The 26,699-nt window shown below is 39.2% G+C and overlaps 1 protein-coding gene across 1 annotated transcript in view; it reads left to right on the forward strand.

The window, feature by feature from the left end:
• Positions 1–7,193: 7,193 nt before the first annotated feature.
• Positions 7,194–26,699, forward strand: part of LOC136569334 (interleukin-6 receptor subunit beta-like) — a 30,546-nt gene continuing 11,040 nt past the window's right edge. Inside the window, exons 1-11 of the mRNA XM_066569723.1 lie at positions 7,194–7,236; positions 7,484–7,534; positions 10,057–10,168; positions 13,361–13,527; positions 14,590–14,729; positions 18,937–19,078; positions 19,236–19,318; positions 20,394–20,604; positions 22,395–22,553; positions 23,600–23,722; positions 24,289–24,441. Coding sequence (XP_066425820.1) covers positions 7,194–7,236; positions 7,484–7,534; positions 10,057–10,168; positions 13,361–13,527; positions 14,590–14,729; positions 18,937–19,078; positions 19,236–19,318; positions 20,394–20,604; positions 22,395–22,553; positions 23,600–23,722; positions 24,289–24,441 — 1,384 coding nt within the window. The remainder of the gene's footprint in view (positions 7,237–7,483; positions 7,535–10,056; positions 10,169–13,360; positions 13,528–14,589; positions 14,730–18,936; positions 19,079–19,235; positions 19,319–20,393; positions 20,605–22,394; positions 22,554–23,599; positions 23,723–24,288; positions 24,442–26,699) is intronic.

The raw sequence follows: 26,699 nt of genomic DNA on the forward strand, positions 1-26,699 counted from the left end.
GTTAAAATTGAAAACATCTGCCATTTTGGACTCAGGCTTTCACATTCCATGGCTAACCACTGAAACACACTTCAATAACTCAGAAATAAAATCATGACTACTTATAGTCAGTGGGAAGGCTTCACCTTGGCAGCACCCTTGGCCAAAGAGACGTAAAATAGGGGCAACAAGAGCAACAGCCTAAGTAGGTGTTTCTCTTTCCATTAGCAGCGAAATCTCAGAGAATCAAACTGTACAGAGAAAGACTAAGGAGATAAGAGGGGAAATGGAACCTTTCTTGTGTAATAATAGACTGGAAAATAATGATTTGTTTAAATGTAGCAAAATGCAGGCTGATAGTCACTATGGGAGATGAAAGAAAATATTTTAGAGTAAAGAAGGAACTCTCAATAGTGATTGCTAAATTCAAGAGCAGTCTCTGGTATGAGATATGAGGTTAAAAAAAATCTACCCTTAAGATGGAACAAGTTCAATTCACATAAGAAATTGCAAGAAGAATGCTAGCAGAGAAGAAACTTCAGGCAACCATGAAATTCCTGGTATTTCTGTGTTCCTAGCAGCAAACTTCAGCTGGAGGCTAAGATTGAATGGGAACATTCACACTATATTATGGATAAACTAGGAAATCTACAAGTTGACAGAGTTTATGGAGAGACAGGCCATAGTTAAAATAATACATAATCACAGTTGTGCAAGTAATCCATAGGCAGGCAAATGAAAATTAGCAGCTGCAAAGATGTTTAGCTCAGATCTTATGCAGGCAAACCATAAATCAGAATTTCTCAGGTGTTAAAAGTATACCTTCACTACTAGGATAGTTACATGTTTTGCATAGTAGCACTCTTTGGGGGCTCTTGCTGTGATGTGGTACTTCAGATAAATAGTTAAAAAGCTTAAACAATATGTGGCTCACATGATATTAATCCTCATTCAAGAGACTTTTGTATATCAATTGTTGTTGATATAAAGCAAGAATAATCTTAATGGGGGAGGTTCAAAACAGGCCATGCCTGGATGTCCTAAAGAACAGTGGTTAGTCTCATGAGCAAGGTCCTCCTATAGTCAAACAAAGTTTAAGGCGTCCCACCGTCTGAGGAATCATTGGAATCACTGAACTCTGGGACATACTGGGGTTAATGAGAATTATGACACTGTTATTTCAGCTTTGCAAATCTAGCCCCTCCCTGGCTTTCTATTCTACACATAAACAGCTAATAGATATTTGTGAATTATTTTAAGATGACTGAAACAATTTTTGATAGATAATTGAATGATGCCTCAAAACAATTTCCCCTGGGTTATCTAGTGCATAGTAATAGTTGAAGAAAAAAATAAAATGGCCAAGAGCAATAAAGTCACAAGTGGGTATACATGCAGACTCTTAGAACTCAGTTAACCATAATTACTATTTTTAAATCACTTTTTTCTAAGCCAGGAAATATGCTTGAAAACATTTAAATTAAGACAAGCTAATGACTTGGCAGAGCAGTTATGCTGGATAAAATTCTGAGACAAAAATTATAATGCAGAAAATCTGAAACTAGCAGTGCAAATACATTCATTGTTACTAAGGTGGAAATGGTAGGATAAAATACCATGAATATAGAATACTACCCTTAAAAAATTCACATTTTGCCTTGTGCTAGGTGAGCTTCTTCATACTGCTTTCCTGGACTTTCTTCAAACATGCTTTTGACAATAGTTGTGTTTCACTGGCAAGCATTCCTTTGTCCAGGAGTAATCCCAGGGGGAAAATGAAAAAGAAAGATAACTAAGATATATATCTCCTTGCCTCAGAGATTAAAACACAGGCATCTAAAAAAAAAAAAAAAAGCCAAACAAAACACATAAAAACAAACAATCCAGCCTTCCTGTAGACTTCAAAAAGATAAAAAAAAAGATAAAGATTGCTCCCAAAACTGTGTATAGGAAGAGCATGGACAAGCTTTTGTCAAATTCCCTTTGGTTCCACATCACATATGCCAAAGTAACTCCCTGTAGCATTTGCAAGCCCACTAAGTAAACCAAACAGGATAGTAGGAAAGACTAGGAAAGATATTCTTTGTCATCCACTTGTGCACTTAAAGTACTTATAAGCATTTAATAAAGTCTTAAATGTGTTGGAGAAAGTTAAGGGTGATCCTTGTTTCTCCTCTTGGCTGCCCAGGAAGAGATAATGAATGTAAATTGAAGCAGACTCTCACACTGTATTTTCACAGCAGTCAGAGACTGACTAAAACTGATTAATAAGATGGTCTTAATAAGATGGTCTCCAAGGTGGTCTAGCAGAAGCAAAGGTCTTCCTTGCAAGTCAAACCCTTATACTTAAGACTCTGGTTCCACACACAGCTCAGCCACCATGTAAGTGAACTCTGTTTTCAAACCACTAGTCTGAGCTACCACAGTGATAGTTTTGTCCCATCATCCCACAAGCAAGCCTGTGGCACTGACTGTGACGCTGTAGTAAGGAGAAGTTACCAGTCTCATCCCATCACACCCCCTTGACTCTCATAAGGACTAGCTGATGCACTAGGCAAAACCCTGCACCACATCACTGTCAATGATGTGGTATTGGTGAGACTCCAGATCTAGTCTAGTATAAGCAAAATTTAGCCTACATTTGTCTTAATTATTTTTTGTTTCTTCAAAGGAATCTTCACCCCAGTATATAATACCCGAAAGGAATCTTCACCCCAATATATATCTCTGTGATCTTTTTGCATTCTGTGTGGGGTGTCAAGTCTATTCAGGCACATTTATGCTTCATCTGTAATTGGAAGTTTTTAAATCTCCAAGGCAGATCTCTCATTGGCACTTTTTTATGGCCTCTGCCTGGCTGATGTGGTAGGGTAAAAAAAATGTGGTTTTCATTAAGATAATATAGAATTGTTTGAAAGGTAAGCTGTTTCATACTGTAAGTTGAACTCAGACAAGATGAAAATGTTCATGGTGGAGACTCTCCCTAATACAACAAATTTCCCCCCGGGGGCTATAGCTGAGGGCTGAGTAGAACTTTTCTTTCCCCAAAGATCATATGAGATTTGCCCACTGAATTCAGATATTTATGTGTTTCTCTGGAAAACAAAGCCAATCTGTAAAAATCTATCAGATATTTAGAGACATGAAGGTCTGCCAATTGGAAACAGGTATATGGGAAGTAACTTGTAAAAATTGTGTGACTCTAGATCCATAAAGATACACAATCTCAGCATGTACTACTAAGCAGCAAAAACTGCATTTGAAATTGCTACAATATTGAATTTGCTACAACATGCCTGAAAGAGATCACCTCTAGTCAATTGGAGCTGCTTATCAAAGAAACAGCAAGCTACCAAAACCACATACTGATTCAACCAGGAGACCTCACCAGTTTGTACTTCAGACAAGGTAAGAGTTCAAGTAGAAATGCAGTATGTCTTTCCTGGTGTGGTATCTCTGCAGTCTGCATTCTGCTTCGGCTGCCCACCAGGACCTGAATGCACTTCAACAAGGTTGCTGGTTACACATAGCACAAACTGTTTTGGGACGTGCTTAAAACTCCCAACAAACAAGATTTCAGACCCTTTCTGGTTCATTAGCATTCATGGGCACATGGCTGACCTGCAAAAAATGCACTCAGAAGTTCATGGCTTGACCAGTCCTCCCATGACGTGCTACAAGAGCTGTAGCTCCACAGGAGCAGAGCAGGGGGAAGGGGCCAGTGGCATTTTCCTGGCTGAGCCTGTCTGTCTTCAGAGATTGTTTTCCCTTTGAAGAGCAAGAGTTAACAGATCATGTTGAGGAAGGGAACAGAGAAAGACATGGAGTTTGGATTAATTAACATGGTCTACTCCAGTCTAAATTGAAAGGTTCATTGATTTCAAGTCTACATTCTGGGGAGACCAAGAGCCTGCCATGTCTTCTACTGCAGAACTTATATAAGGAAATGACAGGGGACGTGCTCATGGAGAGCCTCATCTATAATGATGCACACACCTAGGTCTGAACAAACAGCTAGGTCAAAGTGATGTAAGCTGGAAGTATCCTACAGTCATTCTGCACTTCAAAACATATCACAGAAGATGGCATAATTTATCCTCATCTGAATTAACAGGAAAACTTCAGGCATTTACAATTCTGACAGAAGTTCATAGTAGCGAAAAAGGTGATATATTAAACATTTGAAAAAGTGGTTCTATGCAAATTTTACCTCAAATAATATAATTTATCTTTTGCTATACTTTAAACATATAGTAACTCGATAGCTAAGCTACAGCAAAAAATTTGGCCTCATCCAAATGTGAAATTCCAGTTTTCAAGATTATATCTCCTCTGCTATTTGGACTAGTAATGTAATTTCTGTGCTTGTCAGAATTAACTTTTTTTCTTCAAATGAGAGTGGCATTCATACTGAGACCTAGACCTCCAGCAAAGATGATATGGATTTGTTTCACTGGGTTTATTTCTCTCAAATATGCTCTGTCCTAATTTTGCTCTTTGTGGTGGTTTGACAGGAAATGTGTTTTTTGGGATGCTGTGTTTTTGGCCAATGGATATTCAGACTTTAATATTGGCATTTAACCTGGCCATTGGGACATGGACACGCCTCTGAGAACACGGGGTTAAAAGCAGAGCTCTCCCCTGGGCGGGTCCTCTTGGGTTTCTGGCGGGAAAGAGTTCGGGTCTCTGCCCCGGCCCAGCTGCTGGCTGGGCAGGAGGAGGGGAAAGCCATGTGGCCGAGAGAGGTAGGCCTGAGCCCGGGGGTGGAAGGGTGGAAGAGAGAGAAAGAGAGAGAGACACCGGGAGCCATCGGGCAGCCCCCCCTGAGAGACACAGAGAGAGAGAGAAAGAGCCGCTGCCTGGGACTGTAACCTTGAAGCTTGATAAACATGGGCCTGCGCCGGCAGCACGGCTGGGACGGAGAAGAGGGGGGGGTTCAGCCAGCCGCTTGTAGGAGCTTTTAACCCCTTTTTGGAGAATGAGAACTTTACAGAACATTGACCTTTTCTAGAAGATAGAGTGGAAGATGAGGAAGAAATGGGCCAGTGTGAGAGAGGTCTGGGCGAGTGAGAGATAGTAGAAGAATAGAGAAGAATCCTAGTGGGAAGAGATGATGGAGTGGCTTTTGCTGGACTCTTTTTGTACAGCCATGGACAGACCCATGTTACTTGTGATACAGAGGCTGCATCCAGGGGGAGGCAATGCCTCAGAACCAAGAGGGTTCAGTGTTGATGCCCCTCGGCCCCAGGGGGTGAAAATATGGGGGGGACAGGTGTCCCAAAGGAGAGATTGTGGGGACAGGTGTCCCAAAGGAGAGACTGTGCCTTTTTTGGAACGGGACAGAGCATCCTTAAAAAAGACAACCCTAGAAGCAGTTCTGGTCCGTGTTCAGTGGTGAGAGCACTGGACATGGAAAGGAAGAAGTCACAATGGCAGATGTACTCCGGGCGGTGCCACGAGTGACACAGAAACACACGAGGCTTCAGCTGTGTTTCCAGGGGAAGCCCATGGTACAAGAAGGACTCCTCTCCTCTTGATGAACTGAGGATTGATTGTCTAAAAGGTGCTGCTAGACTGAGAGTTGGTGATTTGAAGAACAAATGTATTGTGTTGGAAATTTGGTGGGGGAGGAGGAAATGCATTTGTGAGGTTTTCATTTTCCCTGTATGTGTGTGTTCCTTTTTATTTGTAGTTGTAGAGTAGTTAATAAAGTTCTGGTTCTTTTCTTTCCTAAGTAGGAGCCTGCTTTGCTTATTCCTGGTCACATCTCACAGCAGCTACCAGGGAGAAGGTATCTTCATGGAGGCACTGGCATTGTGCCAGTGTCAAACCATGACACTGAGTCACTTACATGGTTTTCATTTAGGATAGGTTGTTTTGAATGTGATTATGCTGAGAACATCAAACCAATTGATGATCATAAGGAGAAACTGATAAAGTAAAAATATCTGTTAAAGTTTTCTCCATCTCTTGACTTTTACACTATTCTGAGTCTCTAGATCTTCAATCCCACTGTCAAAATCTCTCACATTTAACTTGCATTTTTACTTTATCAGTTTCTCGTTATGATCATCAAGTGACGCTCAAATGATGATCATCAATATCCTCTTGGCTATTCCTTGTTGGAAGTATTGCTAAGGCCAATTTTTGGATCTCTCAGATAACAGGGCTGGGATCCTGCAGGCATACATTGTATCTGCTACCCTTCAGCATTTTGGAGCTTACACTCAAGACCAATGAATTCGTGACAGGAAGCCCCCAGTAGCACTCAGAATTCCTTGATCACTTGCCTTTCATGACTGTGCCCTTCATAAAATCTGATAAAGACATGGTTGTTGCATTAGTCACCTGCTCCTACTGCAGACCATGCTGAGAAGCATGCCTCTCTCTTAGGAAAGTGATTAATTTTAAACAGATACTTTTTTCTATTCAATACTCAACCTGAAATTTACCATGGTTGCCAAGATAAGTTAATAATTTGCCTATCTCCAGGTAAGTCTGGATCCAATCTCTGATAGCAGCTGTCTAAGCCCAGAAGGGAAATTTTCCACAGTAGAAAAATTTTCTGAAAATTTCCCTTTACTGCTGTTACGTCTCTGCTGGCTTCTGTGTTCAGAATGTTCTCTGAATTAATGGTGTGGAGCAAACATCTGATTTACAGCTATGGTGACTTTTATCTATATTAGGGCCCTGGTGTAGGTACCAGCAATGTAGATACAGCATCTTTGAGGTAGGGAAATTACATTGAAAGATAAGAGAAGTCAGAAAGTGAAGACAAATTGAGGTCTTCTGCCGCTATTATTTCTAGAGTATGCAAGAATTCATATTAGACTCAGTCAAACACCTTGACTTCCTTTTTACTGATATGAATATCTCTAATTTGCAGTTGGTGTTTTCAAAGGAGTTAGAAGTACCTAAGCTTAATTCAGTTTGCTGTGCTGATACTGCAGACACCTTCAAGAATCTCGCTGTGAGTGCTTACAAAAACCAGGGTGGAGAGTTCCTGTTTTCCAGAAGGATTTTTAGGATCTTGTAAGTATAATTAATAACACACAACTCAAGTGTTCTTCCCATTGTCATCGATAAACTTGTTACTTGTTTTTAGCCAGTAGCAGGATAGGTTAGAATGAATAGGAAGTTTGAAAAGGAAGTGTGAAAATAGACTGAAGACAGTGTAATGTTGATAGTAATCATTATGCTTCTTTACAGAGAAGATGAAGAACTCTCTGCTGGCAGCTATCTTTTTACTTGTTAGAGGTGAGTTTTTATATACCATACAGCTTACTGCCGCTTATGAACAGTAAAAGTCCTTAATGCTACGCAAGGATGAGGCTATACGAACAAAATCATGACCAAATTAAATTCTGTTAGTGGTAGAAGCGACCACCAGCAACATTTTTCCTCTTTCTTTTGCGGTTGTCTTGACCAACATTTCTTTTTTTTCTTTTTTTTTTTTTTTCTTTTTCTTTTCCTTCCCCCCCAACCTGCTCTCTGTGCTGCCCAGATTCCTGCCGCTGCACAGCCTGGGACTCTCCGTTCTGCCGGCAGCTGCCAGGTGGGTGGAACGCCGCTGGCTCCCGGCTCCGGCGGTGCCCGGGGGCTCCCGCGGGCGCTCGGAAGCCTCGCCCCTAAAAGCACGGCCGCCTTTGCCGCAGGGAAAGCCCGGGCACAGCAGCACGGGCAGATGTGTCTGTGAGGGCAGGGCGCCCGGGCGAGCCCGCAGGCTGTGGGTGAAAGCCCAGCCAGCGCATCACAAATAGCTGCCGTTCCAAAGCACCACGGATGTTCTAATGTTTATGTGTGATGGATATCTCTGCTTTCCATTTAACTGGGAAATTACTGATGGTGGCGGGAAGGAACAGTACAGCACATTTTGATAGAGAGTATTACGGAGCAGTGGGTGGTCGTCTGATGTACTTTGTGCTGGATTTATTGTGGGCAGGAACATCCTGCTTGCTAACAGACACAGCAGAGATGACAGGTTCCTGAGAACACAGTGACCCTGGGCAAGACATCTGCAGGAGGACTATGTTCTTCTGAAATTAGCCATGGATAATTTTCCAGTCCTTGCAATTAACTTGCCAGACTAAGCTCTACTAAATCATTAGGGAGAAAACCAGACGCTCAGGAAGAAAAACAGAAAGTTCTAGAGTGAAAAAAAATTAAAGGTAGGTGGTTTGTTGGTTTGAGTTTTTGTAAAGTGGAGAGACTGAACTGGTTTGAGTTTTTGTAAAGTGGAGAGACTGAACTGCGTTTTCTTTAGAGCAAAGAAATTTTTTTCTTTCTTTGCATAGCTCTTGGAGCACAGTCATGATACAGCTCTGGTACTGTGCTAGGTCTGGGAAGAATTAATAATATACCTATTAAGGTGGAGCACTACAGTGGAACAAAGAAAGCACTAGAATAAAAATTAATGTGCAGGTACATAATATTCACAAACAAGAAAAGTGAAAATAAAAGTGTGCATTCATTATATTCATCTGGACAAAGCAATGTAGAACTTCAGTATATTGGTAGTGGGAGGATGCTTTGGGGTGTTAGCCAAGCTAATACACTATTTCAACACACAAAATCTACTATTTTTCCTTTGTCTGCTTTAGTACCATAATCTCGTAGAGAAAGACCAGGGGAATTTTGCAAAACTTAGACCATGAAGAACAACCACTGCTCCTGCATAAGCAGAGACAGGTCTGCAATATGGTAGACACCATGTGGATCTGAGTTAATAGAATTCTTATTTCAAATAGTGTCAGGAGTATATTACCAATATATTGACATGAAGTATTACAGCAGTTCTAAAAAGATTTTGTTTTCAGATGTTTCTTCAAAACAACAATAAACACCGAGTAAATTTAAGGTGTAATTCAGAGTAAAACAGGAGAAGAATGTGAGAGCTGTTGCTGTTTCTCCTGCTGTTGACAGATGCTATGTTCATGGGTGAGGAGGCCAAGATGTGGTTTGGTGGCCAGACTAGAAAAGCAGAGAATTCTGTAATGTTTCACATTGCTATGAAAAAAGGAATACATGATCTTCACCTTCCTGAAAAGCACCTCTACACACCTGAGCTGATGCAGCATAGTTTATTAGAAAAGCATTATTCATTTAGTATGAGAAAAGAAGTGTCATGAGGTGAGGGTATTAAAGTCAGTACTATACTCATTTGACTCACTTCTTTTTCCAAAACACCTTTTAACTTCAAAATGCATTTGTCATCTCAATGATTAAAAGAATGCCAAGGATACTTTGTAACTCAGGTTTCAGGAAGAAATGAGGAAAAGAGAACTGATCTTTTAACTCACAATCTAGGTTGTGAGATATCATAACTATGATACAACACCAGCTCCAGACATATTCATATTTACTTATCACATAACAAAACATTTTTTATTCAGGATTGATAGGCCTATTGGCAACTTGTTACACCTAACAGGTATGGAGGACGTGTGACTCTACTCATCAGGAAAAAATTACCTTAAGCATCCCATTCCTGTTTGAGATCTGTGTCTAATTTTCTGAACAACAACAACAACAACAAAATCTGAGTCATTTTCAAAGGACTTTGAGACACCATGACTGATTCTTCTGAATTAATAGTTCAGACAGTAAGACACAAAGCAAAAGAACAGCAGTCATATTTTGTCATTAGCATTTTTTAAGAGATTTTTGAAATACCGACATAAATTTAATCACTAAAGACAAAAAAATAGTTCCTTTAATAATGTCATCACTGCTTACTTTCACATCAACTGAAAAAAGGGTATGTTCAGTAGCAAAAAAATCCCCATATTTCTCTTTAAAAAATTAATAACAGGCAATTTTATACATAAACTTATGCCCCTTCTGTTTTATAATACACTCTTTATAAAGCTGGCAGTTTAAAATTAATATTGTTTTTATCCAGCAACAGTGTGTAGTTCTGAACTTCAGATAGAGATTGATGGTTTTGAAGCAATTCTGGGGTCTAGTCAACTAACTCTAGCCTGGTTTGTATTTGGTTTCATTACTCACAGTCCCTTTGAGTCAGTTAATGGTTGCCTGTGATGGGTCTTTTCCAGAGCACATGTTTTCATCTTTCAGATTGGGACAATGACTTGGTGTGTTACAAAGAATTAAGTGAGGATCTAACCTGCACCTGGCTGCCAGTACCTAGTGCTGCAAATACAGTTAATTATACTGTATACCTAAAATGGTAAGTCTGAAAAGTTATCTCAGAAAACAAAAAGCTCTTATTGCTGTTAGATGTGGTTCTCATTTGCCAGAGTTTTGTTCCAGTGTATTTCATCACTTTAGAGGTTGTTACACAAAGCTAGTCGATATCATTCATCACTTCTCATCAATACCTATTGATTTATAAGAGCTTGGTTAGAGAGTGGTAGGTTAATTCTGGCTAGACATCACAAAAACTGTTCTATTCCTCCCCTCCTCAGCCCAACAGGGCAGAGAAAATATGACAAAGGATCATGGGCTGAGACAAGAACAGGAAGAGATCTCAGCATTAACTGTCATGGGCAAAACAGACCTGACCTGGGAAAATGAATTAAATTTATTAACATTCAAATCAGAGTAGAGTAATGAGAAATATAGCTAAAACTTGGGACACCCTCCCCTTCTCTGCCCCCCCACCCCCGTTCTTTTCTTCTTACTGGGCTTAATTGAATTTTGTGCCTCCTCCACCCCAGCATTGTGGGGGGATGGGAAATGGGATTGTGGACAGTCCATCCCATGCTGTGTCTGTCACTTCTTTTCTCTTCTGACTCTTCCTCTGGTGCAGCATGGGCATCCTCCCACAGGAGACATGAACTCCCACAGTCCATCATTAAATCCTCCAGCACGAGTGCTTCCCATGGAGCTGCATTTCTGCATTAACTGCTCCAGTGAAGGTCCCTTCCATGGGGTGCCAGCCCTTCACACAGCAGAGAGCAGTGTGGGCTGCTCTCTGCTGCTCCCACTTGCTCTCATTCCTCTCTGCCAGCTGCTGTTGTGCAGCAGTTTTTTCCCTCTTTTAAATGCATTATCCCAGAGGCACTACCACCATGGATGATGGCCTCAGCCTTGGCCAGCGGCAGGTCTGTCCTGAAGTCAGCTAGAACTGGCTTTGTTGTTCATGGGGAAAGATTATTGCAGCTACTCATGGAGGCCACCTCTGTAGCAATCTGCTCCCCTGCTCCCAAAACCTTGTCATGCAAACCCAATACAAAGTCATTATACATCTTACCATGCCTCCAACACACTCTTTAAATCATTATTGCCAAAGATCTGCTTACTCAATTAGCTTTATTTGCAGCTATTGACTTTTACTGACTATTCAACAGAGATATATTTAAGGTAAAAAAAAAAATAAAATATTCAAACATAAACAGACACTAAACTTTTATTTTATGTGTTACATATTTTGCTATAGCATGTACCCAAGGAGATGTCAGATGTAGCATACTTTCTGGTAATTCTGAATTATCAAGTAGTGGTTTAACAGATGGAATGAACTTGTAGGGTTAATTTTGAACTGATTACCTCAAATACAGTATCGTCAGTTACAGCTGCATTACAAAATTGAATTTCCTCATTTTATATCTAGATATTTGGAATCTCCCATGAGATTAGGGGCATGTTCAGAAATAGAAACGTGAGATCAGAAGACATGATCTTTGCCATGAGACCCTATCATGGGGTACATGGAGTACAACACTGTATACCATTGGTAAATTCTGATATTCATTGCTGATTGTTTGGCCACATAACCACCCCTTGTCATTAAAAATGAGCTGTGGTTAGAAACACCTCCTAAAGCTAAGAAAATGTCACCACACTGGGAAATTCCCCAGGATGATCATCTTCACATTGCACAGGAGCAAAGCAACCACCTCAAGGCTGAGATTACTCTCCCCATCACCTTCGATATTTTCTCACTGGAGGTAGCAGCAGACACCAATTTGCAATAAGCTCCAAATTCTACTGCATGGCTGTCTTGCCTCTTGTAACTTCAAGGAATACCAATTTTTTGGAAGGACAGAAACATCTATGAAACAGCTCTGTTTCTGAAGAAATGTTATCAGTTGAAATATTTTTAAGCTACTTGCTCTCAAAGTCATAAGCCAAAACAAGACTGTGCTGTTCCCAGGCTGCAGGGTTGATGTCATGAACAGACAAGGCAGATAAAAGAATGAAAGATATCAGTGGGGGAAGAGGGAGACAATTCCCTGGCAGACGTGGTGATGTTTCCAAGTCAGAGTCAGGACTTTAACCTCAGTCTCCTAAGTTTCCACCCGGTGGTCTTGAAGACAAACTTACTATCTCCTCCTCTGTTGGGCTAAAAGGAAAGAAAAAACCCACATGTAAAAGGCTTTTACCTTGCCTAGAAGAGGGTATCACCTCATCCTGCATGTGACATCAGTTTGACGCTGTAATAGTTCCTTGTCCTTACTCCTTGTGATTAAGTTGTCAGGAAGAAAAAGATTAAAGATAAACACTCCCACAGAAAAGTTCCAACCAAGAATTCAAAATCATGCTTTGAAATTTTAATGACTGATTCACAACTAGCCTGAAGCAGAAGACAGGAAAACCTTCAAGTAGTTTTTCTCAGGTATTAAATATTGAATCATGATGTGTGTAATTTAATACTTGAAATGCATAGCTAGGCAATTAGTATGCTAGTCCCTCTCTTTAATAACACTGAACTTGCACAATTTCAACCTTGGAAAAATCTTTCCTGTGTGTGGCAGAGACTAAATGAGAGAGACAAGAAAAAAGTAGGCAGCAAAGTTGTATGTAAGGCATTAAAACTCTTGGACTTCCTGTGCTGTGTATATTAGGTATACCAGGAGGAATCTAAAGGGCTGAGGACTCAGGTGACATTTAAATATCTCCATCAAACTCTGACAATTTGCAGGAACAGAAGTCAGAAGACAGGCACATAACTCATAAGAAGCTTTTCATAACTTTATGGCAATTTAGATTCATGTAACTGGGAAATTTTGCTGTTCAAAAGGAATTTGGGTTTCCCTTTTATGAGGCAAGGCTTTATGAAGTCATTTCTAACCTAATTTTATACCTTCAAAATGCTCTGTATATCCCACTGAAAGTACAAAAGAAGGTCATACAGATCTGGTTGTATCATGCTATGCCTTCAAAGATTAAGGAATTCAACAGTTCTCCACCACACAAGGATTTGCATATTTAAATTTGCTAGGATTACTGAGGTGCATGAATTAATCCTGCTGTTTCAAGCTGCTCAAGGTGAACCTTCAAGATTTCCCGATGTGGAATTATGTGTAGAAGTATCTGGAAAGCTATCAATTGCTATAATTTTGCTTTCTTGGGCAGGGAGGAAAAAATAACTGTAATCCAATAAAATGTTTTTCATTCTGCTTCCTTTTCTCTAAAGGAACAAAATACGAAAACTTTTTCAGCGAAACACATCATCACCTTCCATCACAATAGAACGAAAGAATCTCTACATTGAGAGATTTGCAACCATTTGGATAGCAGTGAATTATGCCAATGATACATGTGCAAAAGGAAAGAACATCTCAGTTTTACCAAGCAAAGCAGGTACAGTGTCTTCACAAGTTGTGTTACTGCAGTTCCCAGCTAAAGCTCCAAAATTTCAGCTCCCAAAACACTCCTGTTATTTTTACTGATTCAGAGAGCTAAGATGCAGTTTGACTTCCTTGAATGAAGTTAGTAACAGAAGCCTATGATGTTTTAATGGAGGAGGGTTTTACTTTAAATATTTTGCTGGAATATTTAATATCCATATCCAGAAAAAGATATAGTAATATTTGTGTACCATACTTAACGAGTTTTCTATGCTCTCTTTGGTGGTTTTCTGAATTTCTTTGTATTGGTTTACAAAGAGCAGATTGACTCAACACTGTGTTGTTGTCAACACTCAACACTGAGTCAACCTAAGGAATCCTTGATATAGGGCATTAGAATTTGGAGAAACCTTTTCAAAATTCAACTATTTTCTAAGGCCTCTTACCCATTACACACTGCTAAAAGAAAGATATGGAAAAAAACAGCTCTATTTATTAGGCCCTTTAAATGTTTATTTAAAGATTCCCTACCTATCTGTTCACTGAACTGATGTTAAGAGCTTCTCAAAACTTCACATGCTCAGACTAATCATGGTCCAAGAAAAACCAATGCTTCTCTGCTGGGAGTTACTACCAGTACAACCCAAATTATCAATAGTGTAACCTTTATGGAAGACTTTTGGACACATTGTGTTTATTGGAGAGGGAGATGAAAGTATATTTGCACTTACTGAAATGTAAAGATATTCTGGATATTTTTAATACAACTCATGATTACAGGTACTCTTGACATTTTGATTTTGCCTTTCAGCCTCACTCAGGATAGTAACTGCTTAGAAAAAGAGTGTTCCTGAAATCAGTAGAAGCATTCACAAAAGAAAGGCAAAAGGAACAACTGTATTTTGTTGATGTCATAAAGATTTAGTAATTCATTTCCATAGTGTTTTGAAGTCTCACAGCATTCACTATTGTGTGCCAAGTCTTTTAACTTTTATAGACCACACTCAACAGATGTAATTACCAAAGCTTTCCTGCTTCTCTTGTGTTTTAAACAACTGTATCTCCCCCATTTTAGGAAAGTGCTTGTCACCATCTAACATAAATGCTTATCAGATCACAAACCAATTGATAATAAAGTGGGACCTGCCCACAGCTCATACACCATATGAGCTGAGATACAGAGAGGCACTCACAGAATCTGCTCCATGGACAGTGGTGAGTACTTCCAGATGACAATCTCATGAGAATATAAGGTGCTCCAATGTCAGCTCAGCTGCACATACTATATGCAGCACAAGGATTGCAAGGTGGCATAGCAAGGAGTCATTTTGTAGACAGATCCCACTAAGGCACCTTAGTTTGGTTCTAACAAATCATGAAATGTTTGGGAAAGAAGGAATAGTAGCTTTAACCAAAGTAAAATAGAATAGCATGTTATCTGGTTCATTAACCTACCAGTGAGACACTACAATTTCCAGTGATGCAAAAGCTGAATATCAGAAATGCCATGTAAACACAGACCCAAATCATACTTTCAGTGATTTACAATATTGCTCTTTTAGCTGGTATCATTACATTTTCAAACAGATTAGAGATCAGGTCACTTTGTTTTTTAAGGTAATAATTCATACTTTACATACTTTTGGTTAGTTTAAGTATTCCAGATTTTCTTCTTTGAAAAGAAGAGAAAAAATTTCCCTGTAATAGAGTCATAGAATGGTTTGGGTTGGAAGGTTCCAACCAGCCCTGCCATGTGCAGGGCCACACTCTAGTAGACCAGGATGCCCCATGCAAACTGGCCTTGAACACTTCCAGAGATGGAACATCCACAACTTCCCTGTTCCAGTGCCTTACCACCCTCACAGTGAAGAACTTCTTCCTAATACCTAATCTAAACCTACTCTCTTTCAGTCTACACCCATTGCCCCTTGTCACTACATGCTTTTGTGAATAGTCTTGCCCCATCTTTCCTGGAAGTTCTCTTGAGGTACTGGAAGGCAACAATAATGCCGCCCCAAAGCCTTCTCTTTTCTAGATTGAACAATCCCAATTCTCTCAGCCTTTCCTCACAGGAGAGGTACTCCATCCCACTAATTTGGTGGCCCTACCCTGGATTCATTCCAACAGGTCCATGTCCTGCCTGTGCTGGGGACCCTGTCCCTGAAAATTGGGAAATAAACTCTCCATCATATTTGTTAGACTAGGAAGCCAACATTATTTCATTAGCAGTGCTGAATGCATGGCTAATTCTCTTCAAAGCATACATGCCCAGTAACCTCAGAGACCAGGTTATATTTCTGAATCTATTGTATTTTCATGTTTCCTGAAAACGTGCATTTATGCTGATTATTTCCACTTGTTTGGATATGGTTCCAGATCTTCTGACGAATCTTTTCTCCTTGGGATTATCTCAAATATGTCATCAGGTCATAATGTACTTCTCTTATGATTCTTTGCTCTGATAAACAATCTTTGTTCTCAAAACTGAGATATTTGTTAGTACATATTAAATCACTGATAGAAGTAAACAAGAAAGCATTAACTGGAACAAGTTTATTAGTCACAGATGTAGGGAGCTAGCACAAGGCCACATTAATCTCTGGTATTTGTACTAAGCACTGTGTGTACAAAATTAAGCACTAACAATGAATATAGAGGTCATGCTCTGTTGTGCTAAATTTAAAAGAATTTCCAGCACCTTCCTCCACTGCTGCATAGATGTCTTCTTACAGGACTGTTCAGTTCCCATTTCTCTTGTAGCTGACTGCTGGTTCATTTAGCCACTCCAGAAGAGGTACTTTGAGAGGCCCATGAAAGAAATGTTTCATCTCAGTACAAAGAACATTCAGGTCTTGGAAAGGTCCCCTCGTTCACTTGCATACAGGTCCCAGACCATCCGAGGGCAGCCAATTACCCATGCATAGCCCACCCAGTAGCACAATAGGCAGACAACCAGGTGCAGACAGTCTGGCACGTGGTACATGGAAGAACAGAAGGTTCAGAGCAGTACAAATGCATGCCCTGCAGGTTTTGGAGACAGGGGAGATGGAAGATTCACATGAGTACTGTGGGGGACTAGTACAGACATCCACGCTGGGTGACACAAATGAGTCAAGACTACAGGTCATGAACATTCATGATCTCCCAGGTCTCAGCTGATGCTCTGAATTTAGGCTGTAATCTCTTCCTAATAATATAATAGGCTAAGCTTGAAGATGAGTAAATGAGTATGACCACATACTGTATTTACAGGGAATGCCCCGACTAAGGCAGGAATAATGCATCTGACTCCATGTTCTCAGAAGGCTAATTTATTACTTTACAATACTATACTATATTAAAGAGTACTATACTAAACTATAGTAAACTATACTAAACAATATAGAGAGGATACTTACTGAATGCTAAAAAGATAATAACGAAAAACTCATGACTCTTTCCAGAGTTCCAACACAGCTTGGCACCAATTGGCCAAAGAGTCAAAACAACTCACACCAAAATCGAATGAAGCAATCACCTGTGGGTAAACAAACTTCAAACACATTCCACCCAGGAGAAGCAAATGAGATAATTATTGTTTTCCTTTCCTCTGAGGCTTCTCAGCTTCCCAGGAGAAAAATCCTGGGTGAAGGGATTTTTTCAGAGAATGTGAATGCCACAGCCATATATGCATAGAGGATGTAAAAAGGTAGTGTTTATCAAGAGTAGGATAAATGTATGTGTAATGTAATTTAACATTTGGGTTTTAAATCCATTCCACTCCCATCTTGTTTGGAGTCTTTCTGTAATATTGTGGGTAGTGGGATTCTTTTGTGACTAGCAAAAAATTATATGAAGTTGTCATGGACAACATCATTTAAGAGTAATACCTTTCACTCATAAGAAAGAAGTTATGTTTATTGACATAAAACAGAAATCTAGCAAAGTTTGATAATAAATGTGACAGGGGTTTAACAGGAGTAGATGGCAATGAGCACTTGATTGCTTCACAGAGAACAGAGTCAGACAGAACTGTGAGGAAGACATTTTAATTGGGTCATGATAGTCAAAAAAGGCTCCCCTTGCATTCTGAAATGATTCTCAGAGCCCCTGCAAGTCTAGTTGCTTCTGGATTCAGACTTAGTCCCAGACCTGGTCAACAGTTTATATCGAAAGGATTGTATGTGCACAATCAATCCTTTGTATCATTTAATTGAGATTTAATTTTTTCAGTGTATTAATTTCCAATTCACTTATCAAGTATCTGATGAGATGAATACTCTGTCATCCTTGAGGAGTAATCTTCAGAAGTTAAGATTACTGTCCTTACTCAAGAGATCCCATTTTATAGCCAGCCCACTGCTGTGCAGGAGAGCTCAACAGGCTGTGGGCTATCGACTATTTAAAGGGTAAGATGAGACACTTAAAGACATACATGCATGCTCTCTTCAAATATTAGCTTCTTCCAATGTTGACTTGAGTTGAATCTTAACCAGCACTATTAGAAGGTGGATGAACTGTTAAAATCAGTCTTTCATATTATCTTGTCTTTCATGTTGTTATCTGTCTGTCCCAAATCGACTTTGAGTCAGATGCTGGTCAAGACACATCTAATATGACTGCTGATAGTGGTTATCACTTAATCAGGATTACAAGAAATAAAGGTCAGGATGGAGGGGAAGTGGAGGAGAGGGAGGTGAGCACACTCCTACAGAAGTTAAATAATTAACTTATTAAAAAATAAAGTACTGCAGAAATTCAAAGAGAAGAGCTGCTCACCTTACAGTGGGGCTCTGTTGGTTTTGGGGGGCTTTAGGGAAGAGTTTAAGTGATAACAACAGCTTCCTATCATATTTTCTCTTATTTTCTCTGTATTTTTCAGCTCAGGGTTTTCCTTAGACATGGGTGGTTTCTTTGTTTCAAGAAAAACTCCATTCCCTGAACAGTTACTGAGGCTCCAGTGCCATCATCGGTTGCAGATGCAAATCTCTTCTGCAGCAGCAAGGCACACAGGCAGCCACACATTCACTCCAGTCATGCTGTTTAAGACAACAGCCATGTGGATCTATTCAGACGCAATGACACTTTTAAAGATAAGGGCTTTTTTTTATTGTTTAGTTTTCCCTTGACTTCTTGTTCTTGAGGATGCTAACAAGGCTCAGAGTTAAGTAAATTTTTATTTTTCAGTATATGGAACGTTTAATTGATTTTAAAAGTTATATTTAGACCAGGTTACTTAGTGTCTTGAGTGAGCAGAACAAGTTCATGAAAAAGAGGGTGTTGCCTTGAAAGAATGAAAATAGCTTGACTAAAATGTGCAATAATTCCTATTTGATGACAGGAAGCTCTACTTTCAGCTGAGTCAGAAGGCTGGTCTTAGGCTGAGAAAACAATTCATATAAGATAATGTTTTATTGTTGTTACATAAATGATTTTTTTTTAGGTGCCTGTAGGAAGCAATGTTTCCAATGTCACCATTTCAAATTTAAATGCTATGTCTTCATACATTGTTCAGCTCAGATGCATAACCAAGGATGGTCTCAACTGTGTTTGCATTTGGGGCAAGGAGATTTTGGTCCCTCACAGTAAGTGACATATAGTTTCATCCTACTGGTAGTAACTATGAATGTAAAGGCTTTTCCAAATGTTGTGTCATATGGAATAGGATTTTCAGATACTCTTGAAAATATGAACATCAGAATTATTCGAGTGCATGTCTCCATCTTTTTCCATGTTTACCAGAACTCATGAACAAGCCAAGAATATCATATAATGTAACTACACAAGTCTCTCCAGGCAGAAGAAGTGTTCTCCTCACGTGGGAGGTAAGGTTCACTTCCAGTCTGGGTACCTTCTGTTATGTATATGCTATTTATTTCTTGCATTGCAGGGAAAAACAGACTTTCTCATTGTATTGTGTCTACACTTGATAGGCAAAAGGCATTGGATATTGTATACTTATTGCAGAATTCCTTGCATCTGTATGCTGATGATTTATGAGCTAGAAACTAACAGGGAAAAATTATATCAATTTATATTCTTGAAAAATTACTAAAACTTCCCTTCTTTTCCAGGGAAAAAACCAAGTTTTTATTTTAAGAGCTTCCATCTTCATCTGAAATTCCTCACAAGATATGTGTACCTGCCTTTTAAAATAGTAAATGTCTTCCTGTCTATGTTACTCCAAAAGTATCCAATTATTTCATTAAGATAACCCAGCCTTAGGGCTTCATGGTATCTACACACTATTAATTTTGTGCCAGAAATAACAGACAATCTTGATTTTAGAAATAATCCTTGAAGTATTCACAGGCCTTCATGTATTAAGTTTCTCTCTATATTGCAGTAATTTCCATTTCTGTGCACTCATTTTCCAATCTCTTATTAAGATTAGTACAGTAAAATAATGAATGAACCACCACCAAGAATTGCTACCAATGGATATTTAACACATTCCAAATTTGCAGCATAATTGCTAGCATTTGTCTTTAAAGATACTACATACCTAATCAAGCCCTAGAAGATGAGGATATCCAGAGGAATAAATTTCAATTAAACACTTCTCATTAACTTCCAAGTTCCTGAAAATGAGTGATATGTTGCACTGAAATGTTGAGAATGTTACAGCTGCTTCACTGCTGTTATTACTAATTGCATACACATAACTAAGATCTCAATTAAGGAAAATTCTTAATCATGTACTTAAATCCTCTCAATTTAAGCATGCTCTTAATTTTAAGGAAATGCTTTGCTTTATTGATTCCTAATGACCTAATTAAAACAGTATGATTTTATCCCCATCATTAAAGGCTACATTTTGTTTATAAAATAAATTCCTCTTGATTTTCTGCACAGGACATAACAGAATTTATAGAATAATAATGTTTTTCCTCTTGCTAGGTAGCACAAAGTGAGAATGTCCTTGGCTATTTTGTTAATGTGGAAAGAATACCCAACAGCTGCAGCCAACCACCAAATCACATCTCTCTCAAAGACAGAAAAATTCTTGTTAATCTCTCCATGGCTTACTACAGACTTAATATTTCTGCTTATAATGAAGCAGGAGAATCTCCACGAGCTATCTACATTGTCCCAGAATTCCCTGTAATAGGTATTTACCTTATTCACCATAGTGATGGGGAAGTTTTATGATCAACCTCTAAGGATACGTTTTCACAGACTTTGGGATAGGTGAAAGCATTCTCTTGAATATATATTAGCTATATATATACTAGGAGTCAGAATTGTTTCTTAAGATACTTCAGTAGAAGTTAACAGACTACCAATTTAATATTCATTTTAGCACTTTGTTGGTCAAGCTAGAGGAAGTACCATGTGTTGGATCTACTTAGGAAAATGGTGAATTTTACTTGGAAAAATGTTTTATGGATTGTCCTCAATATCAAGTAGGTGCCAGTGGTTTAAAAAAGTTCACAGAACTATGTGCAAGTCTAAGTTCTCAAGCTAAATAACTATTAAGACACCTGCTACTGTCCTTTATTTCAGTATTACTCTAACTGGCACATAGGAAAAGAATAGATAGGATGTACCTGTTACATTGGTATGTACATGTCACATTCTAATGAAGATGTAAGCTTTACTTAGGCCTTAATAGACATTCTTTTCATTTAAAGAATCAAACTTACTGTATAATGTCTTCGTTATAATATAAACTAATTTTCATGTGTTCCAGTTTTGAGATGTACTTATTGCAGTATAAGGAGAACCTTTCTTACGAAGTAAGATTTTTTAAATTCAGCCATAACATTCACAATAAAGTGTGCAAGTATCCTTATTGATCTTCTGATAGCTGCAAATGATTGCTTATCCAGAATTTTCTAACACTCCCCTCATGTTGTTCTCCTTTTCCTTGCAAAGAGGTAACAAATTGATTTTGCCCTTACATTTCAGTCCCTTAGCTCTCTTCTGATAAAATATATCCTACCACTTCAAGCCACCTTGTGACTGACAACTAGTTGTCTAGTGAACCTCTGAGCCTGTATTTTGTGGCTCTCTCTAGATGCCTGTTCTGTTTGCATTTTAGTGCAGCTTCTCTGTATCTATCATTAATTACTGAGAGGATGCTTGCATTAAGTGCATTCTTAAGATAAATTCCTTCTCGGTATACACAACTTGTTGTCAGCTAGTACAGTAATTTTCTTTACAGAATGACAGAATCAACTATTTTGGAAAAGACCTCTGAAATCATTGAGTCCAACTTACAGCCTAACATTACCCTGTTGACTCAACTATGGCACTAAAGTGACACATCATCCACTCTTTCTTTAAACATCTCCAGGGACAGTGACTCTACCACGACCCTGCACAGCCCATTCCAGTGCCCAAACTCTCTTTCTGTGAAGAAACTTCTTCTAATGTTGAGCCTAAACCTCCCCTGGCACAGCTGAAGACTATGTCTCTTCTCATTGCTTGGGAGAAGAGACTGATCCTGCTAGATCCTCCTTTCAGACAGTTGTATAGAGTCATAAGGTCTCCCCTGAGCCTCCTTTTCTCCAGGATAAACAATCCCAACCATCTCAGACAGCCCCAGCTCCCTCAGACAACCACAGCTCCCTCACAATTAATTTGCCTTTCTTGTATTCATTTCCAAACAGGAGAAAAAATGGAGAATGTTTATGTCTTTCACAAGGTCTACTTCTTACCTCAAAATGGCAGGTTGCCATTGCAATTCCCAGCTACCACAGTAAAGTAGTAAATGCTAAGTTTCTTCTATTGAAATACTATTGTAAACCTTACTATGATAAGTGAGTCATTTGCTATGTTGCTATATTTGCTTAATGAATAATCTTTAAAAAACAGAGCAAAAGGGAGAAAGAAAAAACAATAGGGGAGAAAACTGTTTTCCTGTTTATTGACCTTTAATTGTGTATTTGTTCACAGACTTGCCTGGTCAAATACATGTCAAAAGCCAGGGAACAAATGCAGTTGTCACATGGACTCCAGAATACAAACCAAAATGTTTTGTGGTTGACTGGGGCACTAGTAAAGAGAATATGCACATGAAAATAATAACTACGGCTACTGGAAATTTCACATTAGGTAACAGCAACCACCACATCTCCTATGGAAGCACCCTTTCATTTCTTGGTTATTTTTGGTTGGGCAGAGTAGGATTCTGTTTTTAAGGGCAAACTGAAGATCCATCCAGATAAGTACTGCTCTTAATAATTGTCCAGAACTGAGTCATCAGTTAATGCCTAGCAACATTAAGACAGATAAAAAGAAGTTTTAATTAGGGTTCTTCTGGATACTGTTGGGCAAGAAATGCAACTAAGCTACTGGTACAATGTCTCTCCTTGCCTACATTCCAGGCAGACCTATACATTACTGGCTTTAAAAAAAAAACCTTTCATCTTGTACCTAGGTAAGCTTATCTTTCAATATAAACTGCTCTGTTACAGACTCCCTAAGGTTAATTTCTGTTTTTATACCAGTGTCTATACTTGTCAAAGCCTAAATTCTCAACTCCAGTATTCTGCTTACCATGCTAGACATGATGGGCTTCAGTCAGGGATTTCTATATGGAACAGACTTTGAAAATGTTGATTGATATTACATAGGTACTCTTGCAAAGGCCATTCAGCACTGATTTTTATGTACAATAGAGAACATTTAGCTTCAGAGTTCTACAAAGTCTTCTAGAGTGCACTGTTTACCTTCGTCCTTCTGCAACCTCGGTAGTGCCACACTACATCTAGGTTTTTTCCTTGGGTTTATGTATTCTAGCTGAGTGGGAAATACCAATCCCTGAAATAAGATAACTACAGCCATTTTAGTTCCTAATTTCTCCTTCAGTAGCTAAAGTCTCCTGTAGGGAGACTATAAATACAGCTGTCATCTTCTAAAAGAAAACCCAAATTTTGTCCCGTTCTGGCTTTGAAATAGTTTACATAAAGCATCTAGAGGCACTGAAGAAGGATGTACACATTTTGTACTCAGTGGAAAGCACTATACTCTTATGCTATGCTATGAGTCTCAGAAAGCAAGAACTATACAGAAAATCTATGAAGCTGTTGATTTTCCTCTTCTTCTTTGTTATTTATAACTTTTCAGTAGACCTTGACATATCTTTATTTGTTTTCCAGACAATTTTCAGCCATATAAGTTGTACAAAATAATGGTACATGCATCTGATGTGTGTCAGTGTGAAAGTTTCATAAGACATGAAAAGACTTTTGGAGTGACCCACTTTTACTTCGTTGAAGGAGGTATTCTGCCCCTTTGTGTAACCCCACCCCTCTATATTTCTTCTTGTTTCCTATTTGTAGCAGTAAAAAAAAGACTACACAAGATTTCTTTTCCAGGTGACTGAACAGCTTTCTCCAGTTAGCATTGCCTTTATTCTTAGCAGTCATGTCCTGGCAGTGAACAACCTGAATGCTGTACCTTACTGACACATCCACAGAAATATTTTTATTATGTATGACATTACCAAAAATAACAGAAAGATGGGCTCAGACCCATGTGGCTCAAATTCAAATTCAATCAGATTTTCCAATCCCAATTTCATAGTGTCTCATATTGCAAGTTGAAATGAAAGTTGTTGCTATTGGAGTAAAATATTCATGAGAGAGTCACAATTTCTTCCTACTTAGGTATTGTTTAAGGTGAGAGGTTTTTACTATCTGGGACTTTGCCTTTCTCTTGCACCCTTTACATTGCATTTATAGCATCTAGAATTTGACAAGAACTATCTTGGAAACAGCCAGGATTCAGTCTTGTATGTCCATTGCACAGGTATGGATGCAGAACTCAAACATCTGTTTTTTTCAAGTTCCTAGGACTGGTCCCGCTAATGTGACAATTCTGAATATCACAAAGCATTCTGCACTTGTGAAGTGGACTGAAATACCTGCAGAAGACCGTTTGGGCTTTCTCCAGGGATACAGGATCAGTTACACAGATTCATCAAGGAAAAAGTCTCCAGGTAAGTCACCACTGCCAGAACAAAGCAGCAGCTCAGGGTCATGAAAGGAGAGCTTCATTCAGACCATTGAGTCTACTGAGTTATTTATGGTCTCTGTGCAAATTGAGTGCTCTGCTCTCAAAGGTCAGCTCCTGGTTAGACTCTTAATGCTCTAGATGTTCCCATGAACACTTAGAATTTTCTAGTTTTTATCTCAAATTAAATATTGCTATTTCCTTAAAAATTACATTTCTAAGACTAAAGCAGCATTCTCTAGGAGCACTTAAAGGAAGACATACATTTTCACTATTACGATTTCAGTCACAAATGAATGTTATGTTATGCAGGCAAATGACTTATGTTTCATAGCACCTCATCCAAGCTTGATTCAGAGCCTTTCTTTAAGATGTAAGACATTCTATATTTCATTTTTCAACTCAATTAGCAGTTTGCATTTCTTATCTGTTTTCAAATACACCATTATAAATTTAATTTTGGAAACATTTTATTAAATTGGTAGTTTTTATTACTAAGTTTGTATAACCTTAGAGACCTTTTCCAACCTTAACAAACTACAAATGATGAAATTTCTACACATAGGAATAAATGAATAGCTGTGAATTCAAACCACTTGAGTTTTCAATTTAAAAAAATCCCCATATTCTTTTGATAAACATTTTCTTTCTGGTCTAGAGAGGAAAGTCTCTTTGCCATAAGTAATTATACATTAACTTGGTATGTACTGGCTTTCAAATAAAATGGAAGACATGCTAAGGAAGACAAATATCAAGTAAGAGCTGACAAAGGGAGATAGTAAAAGTTCTATAATGCATGTTGACCTATGCCTTTAGAGAATCATAAAAGGTCTTCTGGTGATTCTATTCCACTTCAAATACCTATCTGAAATCACAAGAGCAGGCAGAATGGGAACATCCAGGGCTGAACTTAATTTTTTTTTTCTCTATCTTAACCAGTCAAGACAGCAGTGACATGGCATCCAATTGCCATTTTTTCCAGGCAGAAAGTATAATTTTACTGGAGAATTTGTGGGAAGGAAGTCCATAGGCTACAGCATCACATCCCCTTCTGTAAAGACTTTAAATACACAGTGGCAAACTTGAGGAGTAATTTCTGTCCCAAAGGCATCCTTACAACATGTCAGTTTGTACATTATTCTGGCCGAGGGAAAAGTCACTGAACCATCAGAAAAGGCAGGTTTAGCTGAAAGCTCCATAAAGCAGGTAAAGCAGAAAGCACAGCCCTGTTTCTGTACTGAATGATGAGTAATAGCACTGACATAAATCAAGCTAAACCACTACTAACAACTGGAGTGAGAGTAAAGTATGTGATGAGGGCTAGTCCCAATGTTAACTCTTACAGTCAACATAAGAAAAACTGTTCAGCATGCTAGATGTATTTTCCTCTCATGAAGTATAAGCAGCCTTCTGTGTTCATCACCTGTGATGGTTTGACCCTGGTTGGATGCCAGAGCCACTGGAAGCCAGAGCCACTCTATCCCCTCTGCAGGTGGACAGGGGAGAGAAAATGTAACAAAACATTCACAGGTTGAGATAAGGACTAGGAGAGATCACACATTACCACATGAGCAAAACAGACTTGACTTGGGGAAATTAATGGAATTTATTGCTGATGAAATTCAGAGTAGGATAATGACAAGTAAAACAAATCTTTAAAACACCTTTCTCCACCACTCCCTCCTTCTCAGCTTCAGCTCTTCCCCACCAGCAGCTCTTCCCCACCAGGGAGACATAAAGAGAGTTACATTCAGTTCATCACAGATTGTTTCTGCCATTGCTCAGGGAGAAGAGTCTTTCTCCTGCTCTGGCATGGATTGCCTCCCATGGGAGACAGCTCTCCCATTAACTTCTCCATCATGAGTCCATCCCATGGGTTACCATTCTTCACTAACTGCTACAGCATCCGCACTGTTTACTTCCTTCAGGATTAAGTCCTTCAGGCACAGTCTGCTCCAGTGTGGGTCACCCACAGGGTCACAAGTCCTACCGGGACCCTTCTCCAGCATGGGCTCCTCTCTCCATGGGTCTGGAGGTCCCTGTCAGGACCCTGCTCCAGCCCAGGCCTCCCACAGGGTCACAGCCTTGTCTCAGGCATCCACCTGCTCTGGCCTGGGTCTCCTCCAGGGGCTGCAGGTGGATCTCTGCATCCCCCGGGACCTCCATGGCTGCAGGGGCACAGCTGCCCCACCATGGTCTCACCACAGCTGCAGGGGAACCTCAGCTCTGGCGCCTGGAGCACCT

The sequence above is a fragment of the Molothrus aeneus genome, chromosome Z, assembly GCF_037042795.1.
Source record: "Molothrus aeneus isolate 106 chromosome Z, BPBGC_Maene_1.0, whole genome shotgun sequence".
Classification (NCBI taxonomy): domain Eukaryota; kingdom Metazoa; phylum Chordata; class Aves; order Passeriformes; family Icteridae; genus Molothrus; species Molothrus aeneus.